Consider the following 23,563-nt stretch of genomic DNA (forward strand, 5'->3'; position numbering starts at 1 on the left):
AGGGAAAGTACCTATTGAAGTTCTTCTCTTGAAACCATTTAATGATGGACACAAGACAAAATGTACCCTAGCAGGTCTGATTATGGTCTAGTGACATGGATTAATTTAATAAGCAATTGTGGTTTTGCACCTTTAAGACCTTTAAGAGAATATTGCAGATTTTGCATTATCTCATGTCTGCAGAGTTAGAAAGAGACTTATTTTGATACCATGTTACATCACATAATCAATCCTGATGGAAAATACCCCAGTCAACATGATGAACCAATCAATTGACGAAAATTTATGAAAATCAATGAACATGTAAAATAATAATCGTGCAACACAAGGAATAGAACAATTAGGCTAATAATAGTTAAATTAATATAGCAATCAATGACTAGAATTCATAAAGAGAAGATTAATAAGATGCATAGAAAGGAAACATTTCTAAAAAAAAAAATGAATAAAAGACATTAGTAAAAATCTTTGATCTCGGTGCATGTTTTTTTTTTTTTACAATATATATATATTTTTTTTTTTGTGAAAAAACATCACCAGCCATTCAGAAAGATTATAGAGATGCACCGAATACAATTTTCTAGGCCGAATCCGATTTTTCATTGAGTTTGACCTGCCGATACAGACCTGCCATTCCAATTTCATTTTTTCAAACCACTTTACAGCACACACAAATATTTATTTTCATATATAAAAATAATTTATATTTTATATATAATATATATAATTATTTATATATTTATACATTTTCATTTATATATATATAATTTTTTTTAAACACCACTTTTACCCAAACTTATTAATAAAAACAAGTTTAAATGGGTAAATTTTCTATAAATATTTTTTGCGTCTTCATTTTCTTTTCTGACATAGCATACTCCAGTTCTTGTTAAAACACACTATACATGCAAATTATGTGCATTTTAGGTAGCCTACCTTTTGTGTGAAAACATTTATTTTGTCCATCAAAAGTGTGCTTTCACTTTAATTAAGCGTGAGCAGCGCAGCAAAAGTAGACTCGGCGCCGAAACCCTCCGCCTCACTACTGCTCACCCGCTGCTCCTGCTCGCGGTGTGAATGCACTCACTGAACATGCACGCCGAAAAAAAATAAAATAATTCGCGCTGCTCACGCGCGCGGTCTAACGGCCGTAATTCACAAGGTTTCCTACATGTGTGCACATTTCCATTCCGTGTGCACATGTGATGCTGATGTTGCGCGATGTTAATCATGCAAATAAGTGCATTTAACTGGCATAAAATCGGCATTTCAGACTGAAAATCACGTGAAAATCGGCCAATTCTGGTCACCAGCCGATCAACCAGTTCATCTCTAAAAGATTAGCATTAATAGTATAATTTTCAGATAGGTTATGCAACAAATTATTATAATGCTATTTCATAACAATACTCATATGAACAAATATTTTTTAAGTTTTTTCACTTTTTGTTTTCTCACTTTTTTTCCCAACTTGCTGCGGCCCCCACAAAACCCTGTGAATAAGACTCAATATGACAGACTCTGGATCTCTACTACCTCTCCTCATCACATAGTTGAATCAGTATAAGCAGTGGCACTAAGAGCAGTAAGAGCAAAACTCCCAGTACAACCACAAGCACAGAGAGAGACACTGGAGGAGTTTGTGGAGGAGTGACTGATGTTGAGCGCACTGTCTGAGAAACTGGAGGAGAAGCTGATGTTGTTGTGGCAGGAATAGTGGACACTGACAAATCTGCCATGACAGACACAAACACACTAAAAATCCAACAAATACACACATATTATTAACATTAAAATGACATTGCTCAGTGTTTTGCTCTGAAAACTCAAAACTCCCAGACAGTACAACCAAAAGCAGAGACGCTGTTTGTGGAGGAGTGAGTTATGTTGATGTGGTAGTGGACACAGATAAATCTGTCCTTGTAAAAACAGACAGACACAAACATTTAAAATAATGAAAATGATCTTTTAATATAAAAATATTATTAGCTCTAAATGTAAAAAAATATAAATAATTCTCAATGTTTTTCTCTGACCTGCACAGGTGAGTCCAGCGTGCTCTTTGTGGGAGCAGTCAGTGTGGTTCTTCAGGGAGAGAGGACAGTCCCACAGGTGAATCTCATTCCCTCTGCACTCGACTCTGTTCAGCCACACAACACCTTCACCAGCACCAAAGACTGAATTCCCATCAGCCCTCAGTGCTGCTCCACAACCCAGCTGCCTGCAGACCACCTGAGCATCGCTGATGTCCCACAGATCAGCACAGACTGAACCCCACACAGCGTTATGATACACCTCCAGCCTCCCAGAGCACCGGCCCAAACCTCCACTCAGTCTGAGAGGAACATGATCTAAATCACACACAGCAACATCACTGACCAGCTTCAACACAACATTTACAACAAAACACACTTAAGCTTAACTAAGACGGCTTTAAATGTATTATTAGTGGATTACATTTATAAACTTGATTATGATTTTTAAATGTAAATAAATTCTTGTTTAAATGCACATTTTAATGGAAAACAGTCTTAATTTAAAAATCTTACTTGAACACTGTCTCTGGTGAGGAGATGGAGAGGTAGAACATGTAGAACAACAGACTCACGACTTTCCTCCACTGATTAAATATTAAGGGAACTGAACATTAGGACACAAAAATCATAACTTCTCTCAGTAAAACATATCAATGTGAAAACAATTTAAGCCTCATAAATGATTGTGGCTCTGTCCAACATATTAGTTTAGTGTTTCAGAAACAGTTTATTCACCACATTATATACAAACATTATGTTTAAAGAAACATAACTAGTTAGACCATCTTACATTATTTAAACAATCTCACTTGAGCAGGTGATTTTGGCCACTTCATCTCTATTGCAGTCGTTCTGTTCCCAGGGTGAAGATGGACACTGCCACAGATTTGAATCATGTGGTCGACATTTCACTTTATCCAGCCAGTTACGAGCTGATTCCAGTCTTGGTGTAGAATCAGACAAAACACCAGATCTTCCACAGTTCAGCTCTTGACAGATCAGACTCACTGTGTCTGTGTTCATCTGGTTCCAGCACACATTACCCCAGGATCCATTGTAGAAAACCTCCACATTCCCTTCACAGCCCTCAGTTAACCTGATCTCTTTAAACTCTAGATGGAAAAGGATGTGCATTAAAAATATCAGAATTTAGGTTGTGCTAAACCTAAAATTTTTGGGTGAGTGGAGTGGTTCGGTTCTAATAAATTAGGTTCGGGAGTATAGATAAAAGCCCGCCCGCACTGACAATTGATTGGTTGGGTCCTTACATGCGCTTCGTGAGGAACACACGCACACTAGCACAAATGCGCAAGGTCTCTCGCTCCCTCTCTCTGCTCGCTCGCTCTAAATTCCGGGAGATTTTAACTAATTTGCGGGCATTAGGGAGCCGCGATCAACATGTGGGAGACTCCCGGAACTTCCGGGAGACTTGGGATGTCTGGCATGCTGCTAGCACTGATAGCATATGAAAAAGATACTTAATTATATTTGTATAATACATTATATATCGTACTGTATGTATTACTTGATTCTGCTTGGTCAATAAAAAAAATATTTAAAAAGTAGCAGCATCCATGGCAGCGCTGTCTATCAGACCGTCGATACAGTAAGATGGTCTTTGTTGTAAAATATGAGCCATTCGCTCCTGATTATCCTGGTGTTTATTTTGCAAAAATTATCAGCTGCACATTATTCCTTTAAACATTTGAAATTATATATTTAAAAATAGATCACATTATACTTTACTGATTACCTGAGCACACGACTCCTACATCCTGCTTGTGTTGACAGTCATGTTTCACCCAGCCTGGAGAAGAGCAGTTCCACAGGGACGTCTCATTCCCCTCACACTCCACCTCATCCAGCCATATGGGACCAGAACCAGGACCAAACCAGGCTGGTACCTGCTGGTTACTGAGGGCCACTCCACACTGCAGCTGTCTGCACACCACATGGGCATCTTTAATATCCCAGGAGTCATCACACACTGTCCCCCATGAGCCGCTGTGAAAAACCTCCAGCCTCCCTGCACAGTCTCCCCCAGAACCCACCAGCCTGATGGACCCGCGACCTGATATTCAGAGAGAGAAAAACACATTATTGATCACTAACAACTGAAAAATCTGCCCAGATGTTGTTCTTCTCACCAAGGCAGGTGATTGACAGCTGTTGTGTGGAGCTGCAGTTGAGAGTTTGTGGAGAGCTGCAGTTCCCCAGATGAGCTTCACTCCCAGAGCACTGGAAGCCCGTCACACACTCATGACTGTGTTCAGGACTGGATGAAGAGGAGCCGGAGAAGTTCAGCACAGAGCCACAGCCCAGCTGTCTGCAGACCACAGAGGATTCAGTGAGACTCCAGGAGTCCAGCAGAACTCTCCTCCAGACCTGATGGATGGAAACTTCCAGCTCCCCCTCACACTGTCTCTCTCCAGACAACCGCACCAGACCGTCATGAACAGCCAGAGAGGAACCTGAAATATGTGGCATTTTATTAACATATTGCAAGTTTGATAATATGCTTTACAATAATAATACATTTTACATAATAATAAATTCAGAAATTAAGGGCATTAATCATTTAGTCTGAAATGAACATGTGAAATACAGTACATGGAAAGAAATGAAATATTTTATTTATACTATAACATTTTTCAACAGCATGAAATCAATAATTCTTCCAGTTATATGGACTCACCAGAGCAGACGACTCCAACATCTCGTCTATGAGAACATTCAGCTCGACTCCATGAAGAGACGGAACATTCTGAGAGTTTTGTTTCATTCCCGTCACAATCAAACACATCAGCCCAGATTTCACCACTTCCCTCTCCAAACCCAACCTGGTCTCACAGGATTCCGTGAAATGTCCACGGGCCCTTAACTCAAAATCCGTGTAGCCATCACGGAATCGCCCCAAATTCCGTGATGCTGCCACGGATATTACTCCAATGCAAGTCAATGACACTGACCTTCCGTGGTCCACACACGGATACCCGTTTCAATGACGGAGTACAGATCTCACTCAACGGACGTGCTTTCATTTGAAGTATTTGTTTCTTTTCCAACATCAAATGCCATAATGACGTTAACCTGACTGTTATTGTAGCTATTGCATTGTCCTGCCATCATAAAAATTCAGTCTGATTTTGTTAGCCTAACTGAAGTCCCGTGATGGCACCACGGACCTCAACAACCTGACCTCACTCACTGGATGTTGTAATGTTGCTCACTTGTTTAGACACTTGAAAGCTTTATGTCGACTGTGTTGCAATTTTGTCTTGTCCTGTCATCATAAAATCCAGTTTGATGGCGTTTTACACCTATTCATTCGGTTCACGTGACGTCACTGTAGCTTTGCGCCGCCATCTTTGCGACCGATCTTAGTAATGCCTGCAATATGTTGTGCAGTTGGCTGCAACAACAGCCGAAAGAGGAACCCTGAACTGGTATTTTATTCTATACCAAAATAATAATTTATTTAAAAGACTTGAAGTCTCGATCATGTTGGTTTGTGGTTAATTATATTTCCATTATACTCTCAGTGGCCAACATTATACAGACAGATATCGACAGAGAATGTTTTGTCTTCATTTTATTGTTGGATCTGTTTAAATGCATTTTATCATGGTAATTAGTAAGATTTGGGGTTGTTTTGAATATATCTGTCTGTCTGTCTGTCTGTTAGTTAAAAATATGTAGATTTAGGTAGGTATTATGAAGTTCATAAATTGTCTTCGTCACATGCGCTTTAGATGTTATTTTGTGTAAGTAACGTTAACGTTAGCTCTGCAGACGATGCATAATCTCAGCCTTGAAATGCATATTAAAGGACTAGCAGCTAGTTCTTCCAAAAATGATAATTCTGCCGTCATTTACTCGCCTTCATGCGCAAATCCTTGTTTACTTTCCGTGGAAGACAAAGGGACATTTTTGAATATGTAGCCTAATGGAGACTCTTCTTGTCGATGTAATGAAAGTGAATGAGTAACATTAGCCTACTGGGGGCTGTCACACAAAAAATTATAATAATAAAAGACAAAAAAACATCACTAAAGTATCATAAAAGTGATACGACTCGTCCGTTATATTAATAGCGTTATTTATTCATATGATAGCTTTATGTGACGAACAAACTGCAATTTAAGTCGTTATATTATAATCACTGGTGAGCTTACCTCTTGATAGCTTTTAATCGCAGCCGAATCATTCAAAAAGATTCGACTCAAAAGATTCTTTCGATATTTGTGTGTATTAAACCTTCTCTCTGTAATTGAACATCTGTTCTTTCGGACAGATATGGCAGTCTTTTATGATATTCGGCTGATGTCTCTGGCTGTGCTGATGGACGGATTAGATAGATTCATTCATGCCAGCCGAACAGCTGCAGATTCATAGATTCATTCATGACATCGCCTCGACTCTCATGAACGCGCGCCATGAAGCTCTATGACTTTAAGTATTTCTATATCATGAAAGGCCAATTGGGGCAAGCCTGGGGCAGATAATAATGGACTAAAGAAAACTGGCGGTAACAAATAAGGATCGGAGGAGCCTAAATAGAAATTTTCTCCAGGTATCTCTGTCTCTCTCTCTAATTCAAATGGGCAGTTTGGGCGGCCATACCGGGCGAGTCGGTCGCAAATATGGCGACGTTCTATTTTTAGTGACGTAGGTGGCATCTATGAATTGCTAAAATCTGTGATAGGAGCACGGATTGAGTCTGTGGTGAGACCACGGATAACTCCAACGTTCGTGATATGGTCACGTAATTTAATCTATTGATTCGTGCCACGGACACGTTTATTTCGTTATTTTTCGTCTTTCGTGATCACAGCTCGATTCTTTCTGCCTGTCGGCTGCAGCAGAGAAGCTGTTTACATTTATTCACGAGATCTTATCTTATCGTGGTTTATGTATTTTTTTAATGTTATTATTTCGGTCTTATTGCCAGGGAAGCTGGATTGCTTTGCTGTTTATTGATATTTTTAAAAATGATATTTTATCAGTAGGAAATCGCGCTGAAGAAGTCTCGTTCTGAACACATCGCGATATTTGGCATCAGTCACGTGTGCTGTTGGTAAGTAGCCTAGTAAATACATACCTAAATACGCTGTCCTAATAATGTGTGATATAATGTCTTTTCTGTTTGTCGATATTAATCTGCCATTATATCTGCCATTTCCAAGGAGACTTTGCTTCATTGCTTTCTAATTCAAAATAGGGTGATTAAACACTGCCTGTCACGTGACGTGCTATAGGCCTAGATATTCATATCAGATTAAAAATAGTACAATTAGTTCCAAAGTTGTATTTGTAGTAGAAGCACAGTAAAAACAACACTTACCATGCTTTTACCACAGTAACATTAGTTTTGCTGTGATAAGTGTAGTAAAAAGACAGTAATCACAAAACTTACCATGCTTTTACCACACTATTGGTAGTTTTAATGTGATACTTATTGTAAATGCACAGTAACCACAACACTTACCATGCTTTTACCACAGTAACCCTAGGTTTACTGTGATAGGGTGTGGTAAAAGGACAGTAACCACAAAACTTACCATGCTTTAAACCTCAGTAACCTTAGTTTTACTGTGATTGGTGTAGTAAAGGACAGTAATCACAAAATTTACCATGCTTTTACCTCTGTATTGATAGTTTTAAAGTGATATTTGTTGTAAATGCATATTAACCACAACACTTGCCATGCTTTTAATGCTTTATAATGTAACATCCAATATTTGTAAGGTAAATCAGTACTTTTTCCTTTAAATAATCCTATATATTATACATAATGATATTTTATTTTCTCTTTTTTCAGCTGAAAAGACCAAAGGGGCCTTTCGGACTCAGTCAGCCCATTATTGTTTGAGGAGAAGTAAACGGGGGAGACGGACAGCTGCAAAGGCAAATATTCACAATGGTATGTATGTGTTGGTTTTAACCCTAAATCAAACGTTTTATCAAGCATTTGTTGTTTCTTAAAAAAACCCATAGCCCAATCAGTACAAACATAGTCTGAAAGTCTTAATAATTCACAAGATTTAACAAGTTGTCAAATTCGTATGATACTCGTACATATTTGTATACTCGTACACAATCCTGCAGCTTTTACTCCTAGTGCTGTCATTGGCTACTGCCTCAATTCCTGTACATATTTATCGCGATATTTGTAAATCAGTTGCGCCCCTTCTTGGAAAGTTGTCGGATGTCACACACACTGTCAGAAAGTTTATATTAATTGCAAATTGGTCCCTGTCTGTTCATGTTCCAGTGATACATGATGTCTCTCCACACCTCATAACCTACCTCTGTTTGCAAGGGTGGAAAAGCTTATGTGACTTGTCACATGACATCAGATACTCGATTATTTTGTCATAATCAGATCAGTTACACTGCTGATAACTGTCCCGTTTGCATGTAAATCATTTTCATATGATTATTGCTTGCTATTAAAGACATACTTTTATTCATAGAAATGCCCACATATCAGTGAACTTATAACATAAAAATGCTTTTAACATTTAATTATGCAACACTCTTTACAGAAAACATATCCCACGCTTATGGATAAACTCACAACGTCATCATCAAGTGCTGTGCTGGGCACATTGGGCAACAAGTGTCCTCCAACGTATTCAATCCGTGGCCAGGTTCTTCACATCTTCCCATGGGACACTGACATTCTTCAGGTCTTCGTGAAACATCTGTCTCCGTGTCTTCTTTGGTCTTCCCTGTCTCCTGCATCCTCCTGGTGGTGTCCACTTCATCACTGTGTTTGGGTGTTGTTGTTTGGGCATGCGTAGGATGTGTCCAGCGAGGTGCACCCTTTGCTCTGTCACAGTTTCTGAAAGTCTTCATGTGGAGTCCCACTCCTCCTCAGGATCTCTCTGATATATGTAGAACCAATATTGAAAATAGTGATTTATCTTTTTCCATATTCTTAAAGTATTTTGTTTTCTCTTTCAGCTTCATAAACTGTACTTGATTTCTGCCTAATACCTTTATCAAAAAATTGTCAGTGCTCATCAGGTGTTTTGCTAAAGGACATATTCATTGCATAGTTACAATAAAAGTGACCAATAATCACAAGGATATAGAATGAAAGTTGAGAATGCAAAATGTTGTGCTTATGTTTTTGCCTATTTGTTCTTTAAAGCGACGAAACAAATGTATTTTCACATAACAAAGTTGAATCTCATCTTTTGGTTTGTAAATATATAACTTCATCATAGCAAATTTTTTTAACGTTAATGTATGTGTCACTATAATAGATTGCCCCTGTATCTGGATATTTTTAATTAACTGATCTTTATACTGTTGTGCAGTAGTTTTGGCGCTACATTTGTCTTTAAACAGTTTGACATTAAATATTGGAATAAGCTTTCAAAATTGTGTCCATTCATTGTGCTTTTGTTACATTTATTTGAATATAATTGATATATCTTTGACTATACATACACTGTAAATGTTAGAAGCACGTTAGAAGCACTTTAGTAGGCCTACATGCAATTATCTTTAATTAAAATACTGCAAAACTACCCTGTTGTAGGACATTGCTTAGAAAAAAGTTTCTCTTTCAAATGTTTTTATGCATCAGTCTAATCAAATGAGCAAATTTGTGTCATTGATCATGTGAACTCGTTTTTGGATGGTAACCACACAAAGGAGTCTTTTGTTTTTAAATATGAGCTTTATAATTTAATTAGAAATAATACATGTTTAACAGCCTAAATATTAAATATTTATCTATCCCTGCAGCCAGAACCAGAAGAGAGCTGTCATCATTTGCCATAAATGGGCATGTAAGTGTGACGCATTTGTTCAGCTGGGTTTTTATTGGCTGTGACTTTATCGCAGAACTCGCTGTGATTGGACAATCGTTTAACCCATATAAACTGGCGCTTCATGTTACAAAGTATGGTTTGGTGTTATTATTATATTAGTTATACATTAAGCTAACTATAAAGTGTCTCTATAATGTGAGAAATTACTCCTTTACCGAGATCCTAACCCTAACCCTAAGCATGTCTGCACATTTCAATGAACTACAGGACAGTGTTTCCTGTTCCATTGATAGAATGACAGAGATATGTGGGTAATGTAGTATAAAACGTTTAGTAATAAAACAATAAATGTTAAATAAATAATATATTTAATGGACAACTGGATATCTTCATTGTGCAAACCTTTATGACATATACTGTATGAGGGACAGGCTAAAATTAGATATTTTACTGTGAGCACTTTAAAAATAACCTTTATGCCAGCTTTCCATATATATCTGAAAACTGTGGCCAACATTATTTATTATACATAGCATAAGCAGTCGTCCTGCCGATTTTCTCTTTGATACACTAACCGGACTTTGAGTTACAGCCATTTGAAATGTGCATTTGTTTGCTCTTCTGGGGGCCATTGCTGGGCCGTACAATCTACACAGATCTACACACACTATTACTATTACACAAGGATAATGCACCATTCAGTAAAACAACAAAAAAACAGTGCCAACATTTCCTTTTCACCCCCTCTGATTGCTGCTTATATGCCTGACATCAGTGATATATGCTTTCATTCGAAAAGCAGTTGTAGATGTACTAGAATGATCAACATGGATCATCTTCAATTAAGCGTTAAGTATTTATAGCAAGATAGCCCACTGCAGCCTCTTGTTATTCACATAGCTTCCTTTTATTTCACTGCAAACTGGCATACATGCAAGTATGTGCAACTTTTGTTGCATTGTTGTCCCAGATATCATTAACCAGATCTAAAAAAAAATATGTCCCAAGTAAAAGAATTATATGTAGTAATTTATAAGTTATTAATTATATGTAGGCCTAGTTATTTTTTAATTAATTAAACTAAAGAAATAAGAAATTAAAATTTCTCAAATAGAAATGTCTATTTACTGTACCAAACACCACTTTCAATACACAATAGTCACCATACTTTATTAAACAACACTTTATTGGAGGACAAAGCATAAAGTTAATAAAGTAGCATAAAGACAAATGAGATTCAAGATAAATAAAAATGTGTCTTCAAAAATACATTAACATCATAATAGTCCATTCACAGCTGCTGAAGCCATAAAATTAGTGCCAGAGAATCATATTTAGTCACCTACAGAAAACAGATTTGATATTGAGTTGGAAAATAATGATTCATTATCACAGCTAAACTGGTTTCTTGTTCTTCCCTGTACATGTCTCTATCGTGTTCGTGTTCTTCTTCTTCGTCTAAACAGTTTGTTCAGTTGAAGAACAGAAGATGTGATCACTGATGTGGTGTAGCTTTTTCTCAACCAGAGGAAGAAGTCTCAACATCCCATTGTCAGGCGTTCTCCAGTCCTGGTCTGAAAGTAAAACAGAAAACAGAAACCATTCAAATGAAGTTGTTTAATGGATAGTCAGGTCAGCTTATGTTCTGCATGATTTAAAGCAGTGATGGTTTACTCTGGCCCTCAGCGTCCACTGTCCTGCAGATTTAGCTCCGACCACAAACCCTCCTGCCTATTGTCTAGAAATAAACCTGAAGACTTTGGTTAAAATTTTCAGATGTGCTCGATTAGGGTTGGAGGTTAACTCTTAATTAACCTCAAAAAGTAGAATGCAAAGGGCCAGAGTTGCCTGTTCCTTACATAAATTTACAAAGCAGCAGTCAGTACATTATATAATATACACATTGAAGTATTATATATATATATAAAATATAATATTGGAGCACATAATATAAGCTAAGTACTGAACAAAAACAGTTTTACCCATATCAACAGCAACCTATTTTAAAAGATTTTTAAGAAAGGCATTGTCTCTTTTGAGCCTTTGCCAGTGATGCTTGATTTCTTTCCAGACAACATACTCTTCTGTCATTTGTTTCAAGAGCTTCACATGATCAAAAACCAAGTGAAAACCTGTACAATGTAAAATTGTCAACATCAAATTATGTACTACATTTTACAGCATTGTTTCAATTCAAGACATACCAATGGACTCACGCACCTTTCTGTCTTCTTTGGGCACCAGATGTTCTTCCTCACCCGAAACAAAGGACTTATTCGATTAGCTTGCGTTGATTTAAGGACTGGTCTTCCTTCTCTGCTGTAAAACAAGAAAGCCTCGACTTACTCTATGTGCAATTACTATTGTTCCTGAAACATAAATTAAGACAGTATTAAATAAGTTAATTTACCATATGATTCAGGAGAGAACATTTGATGAGTAAATACTGATTGCAATATTCTAGAAACTTCACCTGGGAAGGGCTGATCACGGCAAGATTCGCTGCGAGTCACTAGTAGCTCTGGTAATGGTTGGCTCTTAAAAGAGCTGTTGAGTTTGATATTGGTAGAGCTTTAAAAAAAAAGGACTAAGTAATCCTGCAAAACAGAAAAGAAGGACATTTTAATACATTACTTGCAAATAGTCAGTTTATAACTGTAGGATATGTTTTCTGTAAAGAGTGTTGCATAATTAAATGTTAAAAGCATTTTTATGTTATAAGTTCACTGATATGTGGGCATTTCTATGAATAAAAGTATGTCTTTAATAGCAAGCAATAATCATATGAAAATGATTTACATGCAAACGGGACAGTTATCAGCAGTGTAACTGATCTGATTATGACAAAATAATCGAGTATCTGATGTCATGTGACAAGTCACATAAGCTTTTCCACTCTTGCAAACAGAGGTAGGTTATGAGGTGTGGAGAGACATCATGTATCACTGGAACATGAACAGACAGGGACCAATTTGCAATTAATATAAACTTTCTGACAGTGTGTGGGACATCCGACAACTTTCCAAGAAGTGGCGCAACTGATTTACAAATATCGCGATAAATATGTACAGGAATTGAGGCAGTAGCCAATGACAGCACTAGGAGTAAAAGCTGCAGGATTGTACGAGTATACAAATATACATATTTGTATACTCGTACAATCGAGTATCATACAAATTTGACAACTTGTTAAATCTCGTAAATTATTAAAACTTTCAGACTATGTTTGTACTGATTGGGCTATGGGTTTTGTGAGAAAAGTTTTAAGAAACAACAAATGCTTGATAAAATGTTTGATTTAGGGTTAAAACCAACACATACATACCATTGTGAATATTTGCCTTTGCAGCTTTCCGTCTCCTCCGTTTACTTCTCCTCAAACAATAATGGGCCGACTGAGTCCGAAAGGCCCTTTTGGTCTTTTCAGCGGTAAAAAGAGAAAAGAAAATATAATTATGTATAATATATAGGATTATTTAAAGGAAAAAGTACTGATTTACCTTACAAATATTGGATGTTACATTATAAAGCATTAAAAGCATGGCAAGTGTTGTGGTTAATATGCATTTACAACAAATATCACTTTAAAACTATCAATACAGAGGTAAAAGCATGGTAAATTTTGTGATTACTGTCCTTTACTACACCAATCACAGTAAAACTAAGGTTACTGAGGTTTAAAGCATGGTAAGTTTTGTGGTTACTGTCCTTTTACCACACCCTATCACAGTAAAACTAGGGTTACTGTGGTAAAAGCATGGTAAGTGTTGTGGTTACTGTGCATTTACAATAAGTATCACATTAAAACTACCAATAGTGTGGTAAAAGCATGGTAAGTTTTGTGATTACTGTCTTTTTACTACACTTATCACAGTAAAACTAATGTTACTGTGGTAAAAGCATGGTAAGTGTTGTTTTTACTGTGCTTCTACTACAAATACAACTTTGGAACTAATTGTACTATTTTTAATCTGATATGGCAGATTAATATCGACAAACAGAAAAGACATTATATCACACATTATTAGGACAGCGTATTTAGGTATTTATTTACTAGGCTACTTACCAACAGCTGACACACGTGAACTGATGCCAAATATCGCGATGTGTTCGGAACGAGACTTCTTCAGCGCGATTTCCTACTGATAAAATATCATTTTAAAAATATCAATAAACAGCAAAGCAATCCAGCTTCCCTGGCAATAAGACCGAAATAATAACATTAAAAAAAATTTAAAAAACATAAACCACGATAAGATAAGATCTCGTGAATAAATGTTGATTAAACAGCTTCTCTGCTGCAGCCGACAGGCAGAAAGAATCGAGCTGTGATCACGAAAGACGAAAAATAACGAAATAAACGTGTCCGTGGCACGAATCAATAGATTAAATTACGTGACCATATCACGAACGTTGGAGTTATCCGTGGTCTCACCACAGACTCAATCCGTGCTCCTATCACAGATTTTAGATCTGACTATAGCCAAGCAAGCAATAGGTGTAAAACGCCATCAAACTGGATTTTATGATGACAGGACAAGACAAAATTGCAACACAGTCGACATAAAGCTTTCAAGTGTCTAAACAAGTGAGCAACATTACAACATCCAGTGAGTGAGATCAGGTTGTTGAGGTCCGTGGTGCCATCACGGGACTTCAGTTAGGCTAACAAAATCAGACTGAATTTTTATGATGGCAGGACAATGCAATAGCTACAATAACAGAGAGGTTAACGTCTTTATGGTATTTGGTGTTGGAAAAGAAATAAATACTTAAAATGTTGTGTTTCCAAATGAGAAAGCACGTCCATTGAGTGAGATCTGTTCTCTGTCATTGAAACGGGTATCCGTGTGTGGACCACGGAAGATGAGTGTCATTGACTTGCGCGTTGGAGTTATCCGTGGTCTCACCACAGACTCACTCCGTGCTCCTGTCACAGATTTTAGATCTGACTATAGCCAAGCGAGCAATAGGTGTAAAACGCCATCAAACTGGATTTTATGATGACAGGACGAGACACAATGTCAAGTTAATTACATGCCATTGCAACACAGTCGACCTAAAGCTTATAAGTTCCTAAACACGCCAGCAACATTATAACGTCCATGAGTGAGGTCAGGTTGTTGAGGTCCGTGGTGCCATCACGGGACTTTGATTAGGCTAACTGAAACAAACCGAAATTTTATGATGACAGGACAATGCAATAGCTACAATAACAGTCAGGTTAACGTCATTATGGCATTTGATGTTGGAAAAGAAACAAATACTTCAAATGAAAGCACGTCCGTTGAGTGAGATCTGTACTCCGTCATTGAAACGGGTATCCGTGTGTGGACCACGGAAGGTCAGTGTCATTGACTTGCATTGGAGTAATATCCGTGGCAGCATCACGGAATTTGGGGCGATTCCGTGATGGCTACACGGATTTTGAGTTAAGGGCCCGTGGACATTTCACGGAATCCTGTGAGACCAGGTTGCCAAACCAGTCTGATCCCACAACAGACACAGCAATCCCACAATTCAGCTGTCTACAGAGGACACTGGAAGCTCTCATATCCCAGCATGCATCACACACTGTGCCCCATTTACTGAAGTACTGACGCTCAACTCTTCCAGAACAGACGTCAGGACCGTTGACCAGTCTGAGTTCAGTGTAACCTGGACAAAGAACAGAGATCTTACTGAAATTGATCAAACCAAGAAGAAACTGATCAAATAATTAGATTTAGTATTTAATATACAGTATACAGTAGAGAGGCTGAACATTGATATTTTACCAGAACATATCAGTCCCACATTGTGTTTATGGGTGCAGTTTATATTATGTGAGGTTGATGATTGACAGCGTCGAATGTGTGATTCATTTCCTCTGCACTGAATCTCTTGTGTCCACATCTGAGCGTCTCCTTTGCCAAAAGCATCTTCTCCCAGCACCTGTACAGGAGCCCCACAGTCCAGCTCTCTACACACAACCTCTGCATCCTGCTGGTCAAAGGCATCGTCACACACTGTGTGCCAGGTGTTCCCATGAAGGACCTCTAGTCTCCCAGAGCACAGGTGAGGTCCATCAACAAGTCTTGTAAACCGTCCATAGTTTATGGTTTCTGATTATATTGAGAGAGTGCACAGCACAGAAGAACACTTTAATTGGATGTGTTATGTCCTGAAGAGACATCTGGCACTGTCATTTTTATACAGACATAAAGCAACAGCAAGTCACTGTCCTTTAATTAACGCTTTTCATAACATATCGTTTCAAAGCAGCTTTACAGAAAATGTATGAGTCCACATTACAATTTAGAGTGATCTGTTATCAGAGGTAAGCGACTGTGTCCAAGTTATGTATTTCAGAAATGTACATATACAAATCACACAGTTAGCTAATAATGTATTCATTTAAACAATGTATTAATTTAAGGCAGACACAGTGAGCTCTTGAAGTAATGAATACATGTTGTTAACAAATGATATAGAAAGTTGAGTATTGGTGCATGTTGAACCATGATTAGTGATGCATTAACAGAGTAATATGGAGCCGCTCACCTGAGCATCTGACTCCAGCATCTTCATGATGACCACAGCTATGAACACCCCATCCTCTTGATCTACAGTTCTTCAGTGTTGACTCTGATCCACTACAGCCCACATTAGTCATCCAGATTGGTCCTGATCCTTGTCCAAAGTAAGCATTACGCACAGCCTCTAGAGCCTCTCCACATCCCAGCTGTCTACACACCACTGCAGCATCAGTCATATCCCAGCTCCAATGACACACTGTTCCCCACTGACCATCATGATGAACCTCCACTCTACCAGCACAGCGACTGTTACCACCAACTAACCTCACAGTCTCAAAATCTGTACGTGAAAGAGAGATTTAGCTAGCAGTAGAACATTGCAAAGTTGAGGATATATTCAAATTATGAGAAACTCATTGACAAATTAAATTGGTTGCCTGTAAAAATTCATTATTAAAATTGAATTAGTATTAGATAAATGATCAAGTGTCATAAGTTCTATTTCTGGATATTACACAGGCCTCTATTCAGTTTCTAGTGGTATGTATATCACACCAATGCGACGAGACGGTGCGGTGCATCATTTTGATAGCATAACAACGACTCTTTGTAATTCTGTCCAACTTCCGACTTTTCGGCTATTTTTTGTAGCTGGATATATATTATTTGTTGCGTCTAAATATGAATGAGGATACGGTTATTGATAAATCGAATTGTTATTGCTATATTAGGAACATTTTAGGGTTGCTTCAGCCCCCCTAAAATCTAGGTCTAACGACTTCCTATATACCCTACCACATGCATTGTTCCTGTTTCGGCCACCTTGGGTTTTTCCAGAGAAACCGGGAAAACACAGTCTTGTGATTTTTATGCTTAGTTTGCAACATGCAATCCTTCATGGATGCAGATAAGTCCTCTTGTGTCACTCTTATCTTGTTTTGTTGTTTCCTTCCATTTTTCTTCTTGTGTGTCCGTGTGTGTGTATGTCTGAGTGTATTTGGAGGTACATAGGCCTACTCCTTATTAACCCATTCCTACAATTTCACAAAAGAAAGAGCACTTTCTTATTCAGTCACATCTGTTTCTGTTTGTTTGGTAGTTACAGCAAGGACATTTACATAACATTTAGAAAGAATGATAATTTCTGCAAATATGCCACCAAAAATACGACCTGAGGAGCTTTAGCACTCTCTCCCAGTAGTCAAACAAATTGCTGGAGAGGGAATAGGCTACTGGAAAGAGGTAGGCTACTGAAACGTGTGGTGGCAGTAATAAACATTTTACCCGAAAGTGACTGCTGCCTCTCCCAGACGAGACTCTTCTCACAGAAACTGCCTGAGAGAGAAAAAAAGAAAGAGGAGATCACAAGATGAAAAACAACTCAAACACAGCAGTCGAAGATCAGATACGCTGATACCAAAAAGACGCTTGAGAGACTGGAGGTTATGAGGCTCAATGAACCTCTGCTGCTTTAGGACAGTAACGATTACTGATTCACTGCAGTGAAAAAGGATGTGGTTTGTAAGATATGAGAATGGCACAATCATATATATTTTTAATTTGTGTTTTTATTCCTTTTCAACATGACTCGGATCTAGTACAATTCATCCCTCCATATTGGTCATGATCATTGTCGAAAGTGAGCATCACCCACAATCCAGCTCTCTACACACCACTCCAGCATCAGACAAATCCCAGAAATCATCACACACTGTTCCCCACTGACCTCTATGAAGAACCTCCACTCTACCAGCACAGCCTGTACACAAGGAGCAAGTCTTTTCCATACACATTTTATAGGTATTTTATGCTCTTACTTAAAATGATTTCCAAAAAAAATTATTTGCAGTTCACTGTTTCTGCAATATGACACTACTTTTTCTATTTTTCATAAATTAATGAGGTAATTAAAAATGCATGTAAAATGTAAAATGGTGCCAGCAGCATCTTGAATATTATTTTTATGTGAACAACTTTACTATTTAATAATTAACTTAAAACAAAGATAAGTACAGAGGAAATATGATAGGCTACAGTGAACAAAAACAAACTAAGTAAAACTTATTTCCCAGCAAATAAGTACATTGTTGTATTTCTATACCGCTGTAAATCATTCTCATACATCTCCATAATTTGTTGCAATTAAATATTGTTCTTACCTTTGGGAACAAGGATGTAGGATGTCGGTTCAGGGTCCTCGGCGGTGCCTCTAACCAGTTCAATCATGAATTCGAATGCACTGGGCATTTGCCAATATTAATATTCCATGACCAAAATCATGAAATATTTATAGGGAAGAATTACTCTGAGACTTATTTAAAAAGTTTCACGAATCACCACAACATGATTTCGTTTTATTTAAAAAAAGATTCAGAATAATACATAGACAAAAATTTCAAAGGCAAAACACGTAAAAGTCTTCACCCGAAGTGTGGCCCCGAAAAACCCTCTTCCAGGTCTTTTATACTAACTCTATCTTTTTGGGCCGCCTTTTAATTATGGGCTGTCATTATAGTACAGACAATTCCCTTATAAGGTAATACTTGGGACTTATCCTGTCCCTCTACTTAGCATTGCTAAGCTTTTGCAAGCTTTGCACAAGCACACATACAAATTCTCTATTATTGTTGTTCACACTTATTTTATGCAGCACGTAGGAAAAGGCTCATAGTAAGTTCCTCTATCGCAACCCTTTTGACCCTTCTCCGACCTCACACATTTTCTATGTTTGAAGCGAGAGACGTCAAAAGTTCTTCTACAAAACTACATTGGGTTTTAACTCCCCTAAACATGTTGTATAGCCTACTTATAGCTACACACATACAATACACTTCTAAAAATGACCCTTAAGGTTGCCGGCCAAGCTCAAATTAGGCTTTAAGTAGGCTAACTTGAGCTTGCTCTGCAAATTCAACACATCCTCATTTGAACATTTTATTTCATTTTCAACCATAAAACTGTTTGCAATGTTTATTATCTTCTTATTTAATCGTTCAACTTGTTTGATAATCTTTATTAACTGCTGAGCACGATGAATCTGTTCGTCTCAGTGGGGTTGAGCCTTTGTGGAGGACCTTAGCCAGCACCTTTCTCTCCTTATTCTCTGTCTTGCGAGCTCTTTTTGCGTGGTCCCTCTGGAGCTGTTTAACTATGAGATCGTCCATAAAAATCTCAACTTTGCCTGTGACTTTAACATTTCTTTTTTTTCTGCTTGTTCTTCATCAGTTACAGTCAATCCATTCAACCAGTCTTTTATATATTCTATTTCTGGGGAGTTTTCAGAAGAAGGTTTTTCAGAAGTAGATTTATCAGAAAAAATCATAATCAACTGTTCGCCAATATTTAGCCTATTACAAAGTAAATAAATAAATAAATAAAACCAGTAAGAAATCTGAAAGGAGGAAGGAATCAAGTTAAACACTGAACTCTACTTACATTAAATATTTTGACAGAAACTGTTTGGCCCTTCCTCCTTACAGAGACACTTTACTGAGGAGACACACACATGATAAAGTGCTGACAAAGTCCAGCTGTCATGAGAGTCAATGTGGGAAACACAAAGTCTGACACCGCAGAGAAGAGATGACAAACACTGACAGCTACCCTGGCTTGAGGAGCACTGGGTGTTAATAATATGCTAGGAAAGCATTTACACAGCAAACGACAATTTGTGAATAAAAAAAAACAGAAATATATCACAGAAATGTATTGTTTTTTTTCTTTTTCTGTACAAAAAACACAATGTGTTGAAATAAATATTTTCAGCCTTCACAACCCCCCCCCCCCCCCCCCCCAAAATAAAATAAATTTTCCATGCACATAGTCAGTCTAATTTAATCCTTTAATAGAAAATATAGACATCAATTCAAAACAACAGTTAAGCAAATCTAAAACAAATACATGAAACAAACAGAGCCTCTATACAGTATATTAAAAAGCTCTGTTATAAACACTGAAGATTAAACTCAGAGTTCATGCCATGTGTTACTTTCTGACTGTCAGAACTCCTTCTGCAGGACATTAAGTGAACATGCTTTTCTGATAATTGCTCACAGCTGCTGTTTGTTAACGTATTTCCCAAAGTAAATTCCAAAAACTTTTAGCAAAATATAAAAGTCCACCAGCAGTGGGTCTGCATTTAAGAGGAGTTATATTTTTATAAGTTGAAGGTGCTGTGAAATGTTAAAAACTGTTGTGGTGGAGGCTTAAAGGTAAATAAATTTTTTCCCCCCCTCAAATTTCTAAGGCTACATGATAGAAATGTATCAATTCAGAGAAATAGCAAAAAAGAAAAAGAAAAAAGCATGGTCTGGAAAAACTAAATTCTAATATTTTGAAAGCAATGCATTTTTTTTTCTCAGAAATTATAGCTGAATTAGAAGATTTGAATACAAAGTGCAACATAAACAGCTAAAACATACAGCTAAAACATACAGTATATAGGATCTTAAACACCTAAACTCTGCAGACCATTTAAAAACTGAAAATTGATTTGCTGCAGTGGGTGTGGTTTGAGTTATTAAGTCCCTCCCTGTTTTCCTGGCTCCTCCCCCACACCATCATAGTCTGTTATTAGAAAACAAGAGCAAATTCATGTATCAACATGATTTAAAAAGTATTATAATGAACACAATGTTTTCAGTCCATTTAAATTAGCTTTTGAGACAACTTAACAAGAGAAATTTATAATATAAAGCTATTATAAGGACTACACCAAAATTATTCAGTAAAAAGAAAGTGTCAATAACGTACCAGATATGTCACTCATATATTCCCCGACATTCTTCACATCATCATACTCCTCCTGAACACCCTCTGATATAAATGTGTCTATTATTAATTACATGCAAAAAGTCTTCATACTTTACATGCTACTATAATTTGACAAAAAAATAAATAAGAAAATAAACCCTGTTCTAATAAGTGTATAATTTGAAACCCACACCTGCTTTATCATTGGAGAACTGTCGTACGATGACGACATCATCATAGTTTTCTGCTAAACAAAATAATGAAAAATTATATATATGTATTGTGTTAAGACCTTGTGTAAAAACAAAATAATTAAAAGAAATAAACCTGTATCATGATGTCTCCGTTCAGCATTGATTACATCATCATAATTCTCTGATGTGATTTGTTGCTTTTCTAAATAATAGAAAAGAGAGAATAAACAGAAACTAATTCACAGGCCAAATAGATAATTAAATGAAGTGAATTTCTGTGATCAGTTAAAGTCACTGACCTGTTGGGCCTTCAGTGGTGCTGACGTCATTATAGTAGTCAGCTGTGACTCCTACTGCAGATTTTGATGTGAAAAAGAAAATACACACATACATAAATACCAACATACATACAGTACATACTATTATTACTATACAGTACATATATATTATTGCATATAATTATTAAACACTGCTAGGATAACTTTTTTTATCTTAATGTTTTTAATTTAACAAACATACATACTTTTCTGTATGTAGCGGGTAACAACATTATTATATTTCAGTCCTCTAACCTGAAAGAAGCTCATCAGCATCTTCATACCCAGAATGCTGTTCGGTAGAACGGACACTTCCTGTTAGGAAGGAGCAGAACTATCAGATACATGTTCACAATCACAAATCAGCCAAAACCCCCGTATGCTTTGGATCATTTCAGAATCAGAAATCAGAAAGAGCTTAACTGCCAAAAATGAAGCTTCCAGTGCACACACATAAGTACAACAACAAGACACATAATTATAAAAATAAGAATAAAAATAAAAATATGAAAGTTATAAGACACAGATTAGGCATTTTTACAGATATTAACATATTTACAGTTAACAGTATTATGGTTAATAAATAAATATTTCACTAAACAGTGGGAGTATTGCACTAAGAGAGGCCTTATGAGGCATTTAACTGTTCAGGAGAGAGATGGCCTGTGGGAAGAAGCTGTTCCTAAGCCTAGATTTTCTAGTGCCTAGATCGTTCTGAATCGCCAGCCGGATGGCAACAGTGCAAAGAGGTTATGGCCAGGGTGAGTGGAGTCTGTGATGATTTTATCTGCCCTCTTCCTCACTCTGGAAGAGTACAGGTCCTGGAGGGTGGGAAATAATAATTTCAGCAGTCCGGACTGTCCATTGTAGTCTTCTGATGGCTTCTGATTTGGTAGCTGAACTAAACCAGACAACTACTGAAGTGCATAGAACAGACGGCTGAATAAAACTGGCTAAGCAGCTCCTGTGGAAAGATGAACTTCAGCTGGCGAAGCATTTTTCTCAATAGAGTCTATCTGAAACTCCCACTTTAGGTCCTGAAGAGATGGTAGAGCCCAGGATCCATGAGGCCACAGTGCTGTTCATGATGGTAAAGTAGGGGAGTGCTGGGATCTTCCTAATGAAGTCCAATATTATCTCCACTGTTTTGAGCATGTTCAGGTCAAGGTTGTTGCGACTTACCAGACAGCCAGCTGTTCAACATCTCTTCTGTATGCAGATTCAACACCATCCTGGATGAGGCTGATGACTGTGGTGCAGTCTACAAACTTCAGGAACTTAACAGAGGGATAATTTGTGTAGAGGGAGAAGAGTAATGAGGAGAGCATACATCCTTGTGGAGCGCCAGTGCTGATTGCGCAAGTGTTGGATGTGAATTTTCCCAGCCTCACTAGCTGCTGCCTGTCTGTCAGGAAGTTGGTGATCCACTGACAGATGGAGGTCGGCACAGAGAGCCGAGTTAATTTGGATCTGAAAAGAACTCCTCTGACTAAAATGTCCAAAAAGATTGGGGGGTGTGCATTGTCTAATGTCCAGCAGTTTGTCTCTCATAAAAGTTATAGGTAAAAGTTGACTGAAGACAGGACAAACAATCAATAAAAACAAACACAGAGGAGCTCCAAAACAAGGCAGCCATCTGTGGTGCCATCTTCAAGTTCAGCTCATACTAATCTAAGGAAATCCATTCCTTTTTGACTCTAACATTGACTCACACCTGAATATAACACTAACCCTTAATCATCACACAAACAAGGTCACAGAGATGAATCTGTGATTTACTCCTCTTACCCCTCTGAATTCAGTGATGAGTCTGATGATCACGACAAATCAAGCACTAAGACAATTTACTCACCCCTCTGAGTGAAAACACTGTGTCTATTACTGGGTCTGTGATGAAGCTCCTCATAAACGGCCTCAGTTGTCGTCTTGTGAATCCTTTTAGAGAGAGCTGTGAGTGTA

General features: G+C 37.5%; 2 protein-coding genes across 2 annotated transcripts in view; both read right to left on the reverse strand.

Moving 5' to 3' along the window:
• Positions 1-1,532: 1,532 nt before the first annotated feature.
• LOC311289125 (scavenger receptor cysteine-rich type 1 protein M130-like) lies at positions 1,533-18,777 on the reverse strand (the record flags this gene model as incomplete). Its single annotated transcript, XM_084406881.1, has 12 exons — positions 18,501-18,777; positions 17,626-17,676; positions 16,367-16,681; positions 15,601-15,927; positions 15,279-15,481; positions 4,732-4,861; positions 4,184-4,507; positions 3,790-4,107; positions 2,846-3,148; positions 2,550-2,640; positions 2,037-2,335; positions 1,533-1,732 (listed from the first exon to the last, which is right to left on the reverse strand). The coding sequence occupies exons 1-12, from the start codon at positions 18,586-18,588 to the stop codon at positions 1,533-1,535; spliced, it is 2,649 nt and encodes an 882-aa protein (XP_084263007.1). The 5' UTR covers positions 18,589-18,777.
• A 1,402-nt stretch (positions 18,778-20,179) lies between these two features.
• LOC311289126 (scavenger receptor cysteine-rich type 1 protein M130-like) overlaps positions 20,180-23,563 on the reverse strand; it is a gene marked incomplete at its 5' end in the record, with an annotated part of 43,240 nt that continues 39,856 nt past the window's right edge. The window contains 7 exons of the mRNA XM_084406882.1: positions 20,180-20,907; positions 21,094-21,156; positions 21,287-21,340; positions 21,421-21,489; positions 21,587-21,640; positions 21,860-21,919; positions 23,457-23,552. Of these exons, the coding sequence (XP_084263008.1) occupies positions 20,861-20,907; positions 21,094-21,156; positions 21,287-21,340; positions 21,421-21,489; positions 21,587-21,640; positions 21,860-21,919; positions 23,457-23,552 (443 nt within the window). The 3' untranslated portion in view covers positions 20,180-20,860. The remainder of the gene's footprint in view (positions 20,908-21,093; positions 21,157-21,286; positions 21,341-21,420; positions 21,490-21,586; positions 21,641-21,859; positions 21,920-23,456; positions 23,553-23,563) is intronic.

Source organism: Rutilus rutilus (assembly GCF_951802725.1).
Source record: "Rutilus rutilus genome assembly, chromosome: 4".
Classification (NCBI taxonomy): domain Eukaryota; kingdom Metazoa; phylum Chordata; class Actinopteri; order Cypriniformes; family Leuciscidae; genus Rutilus; species Rutilus rutilus.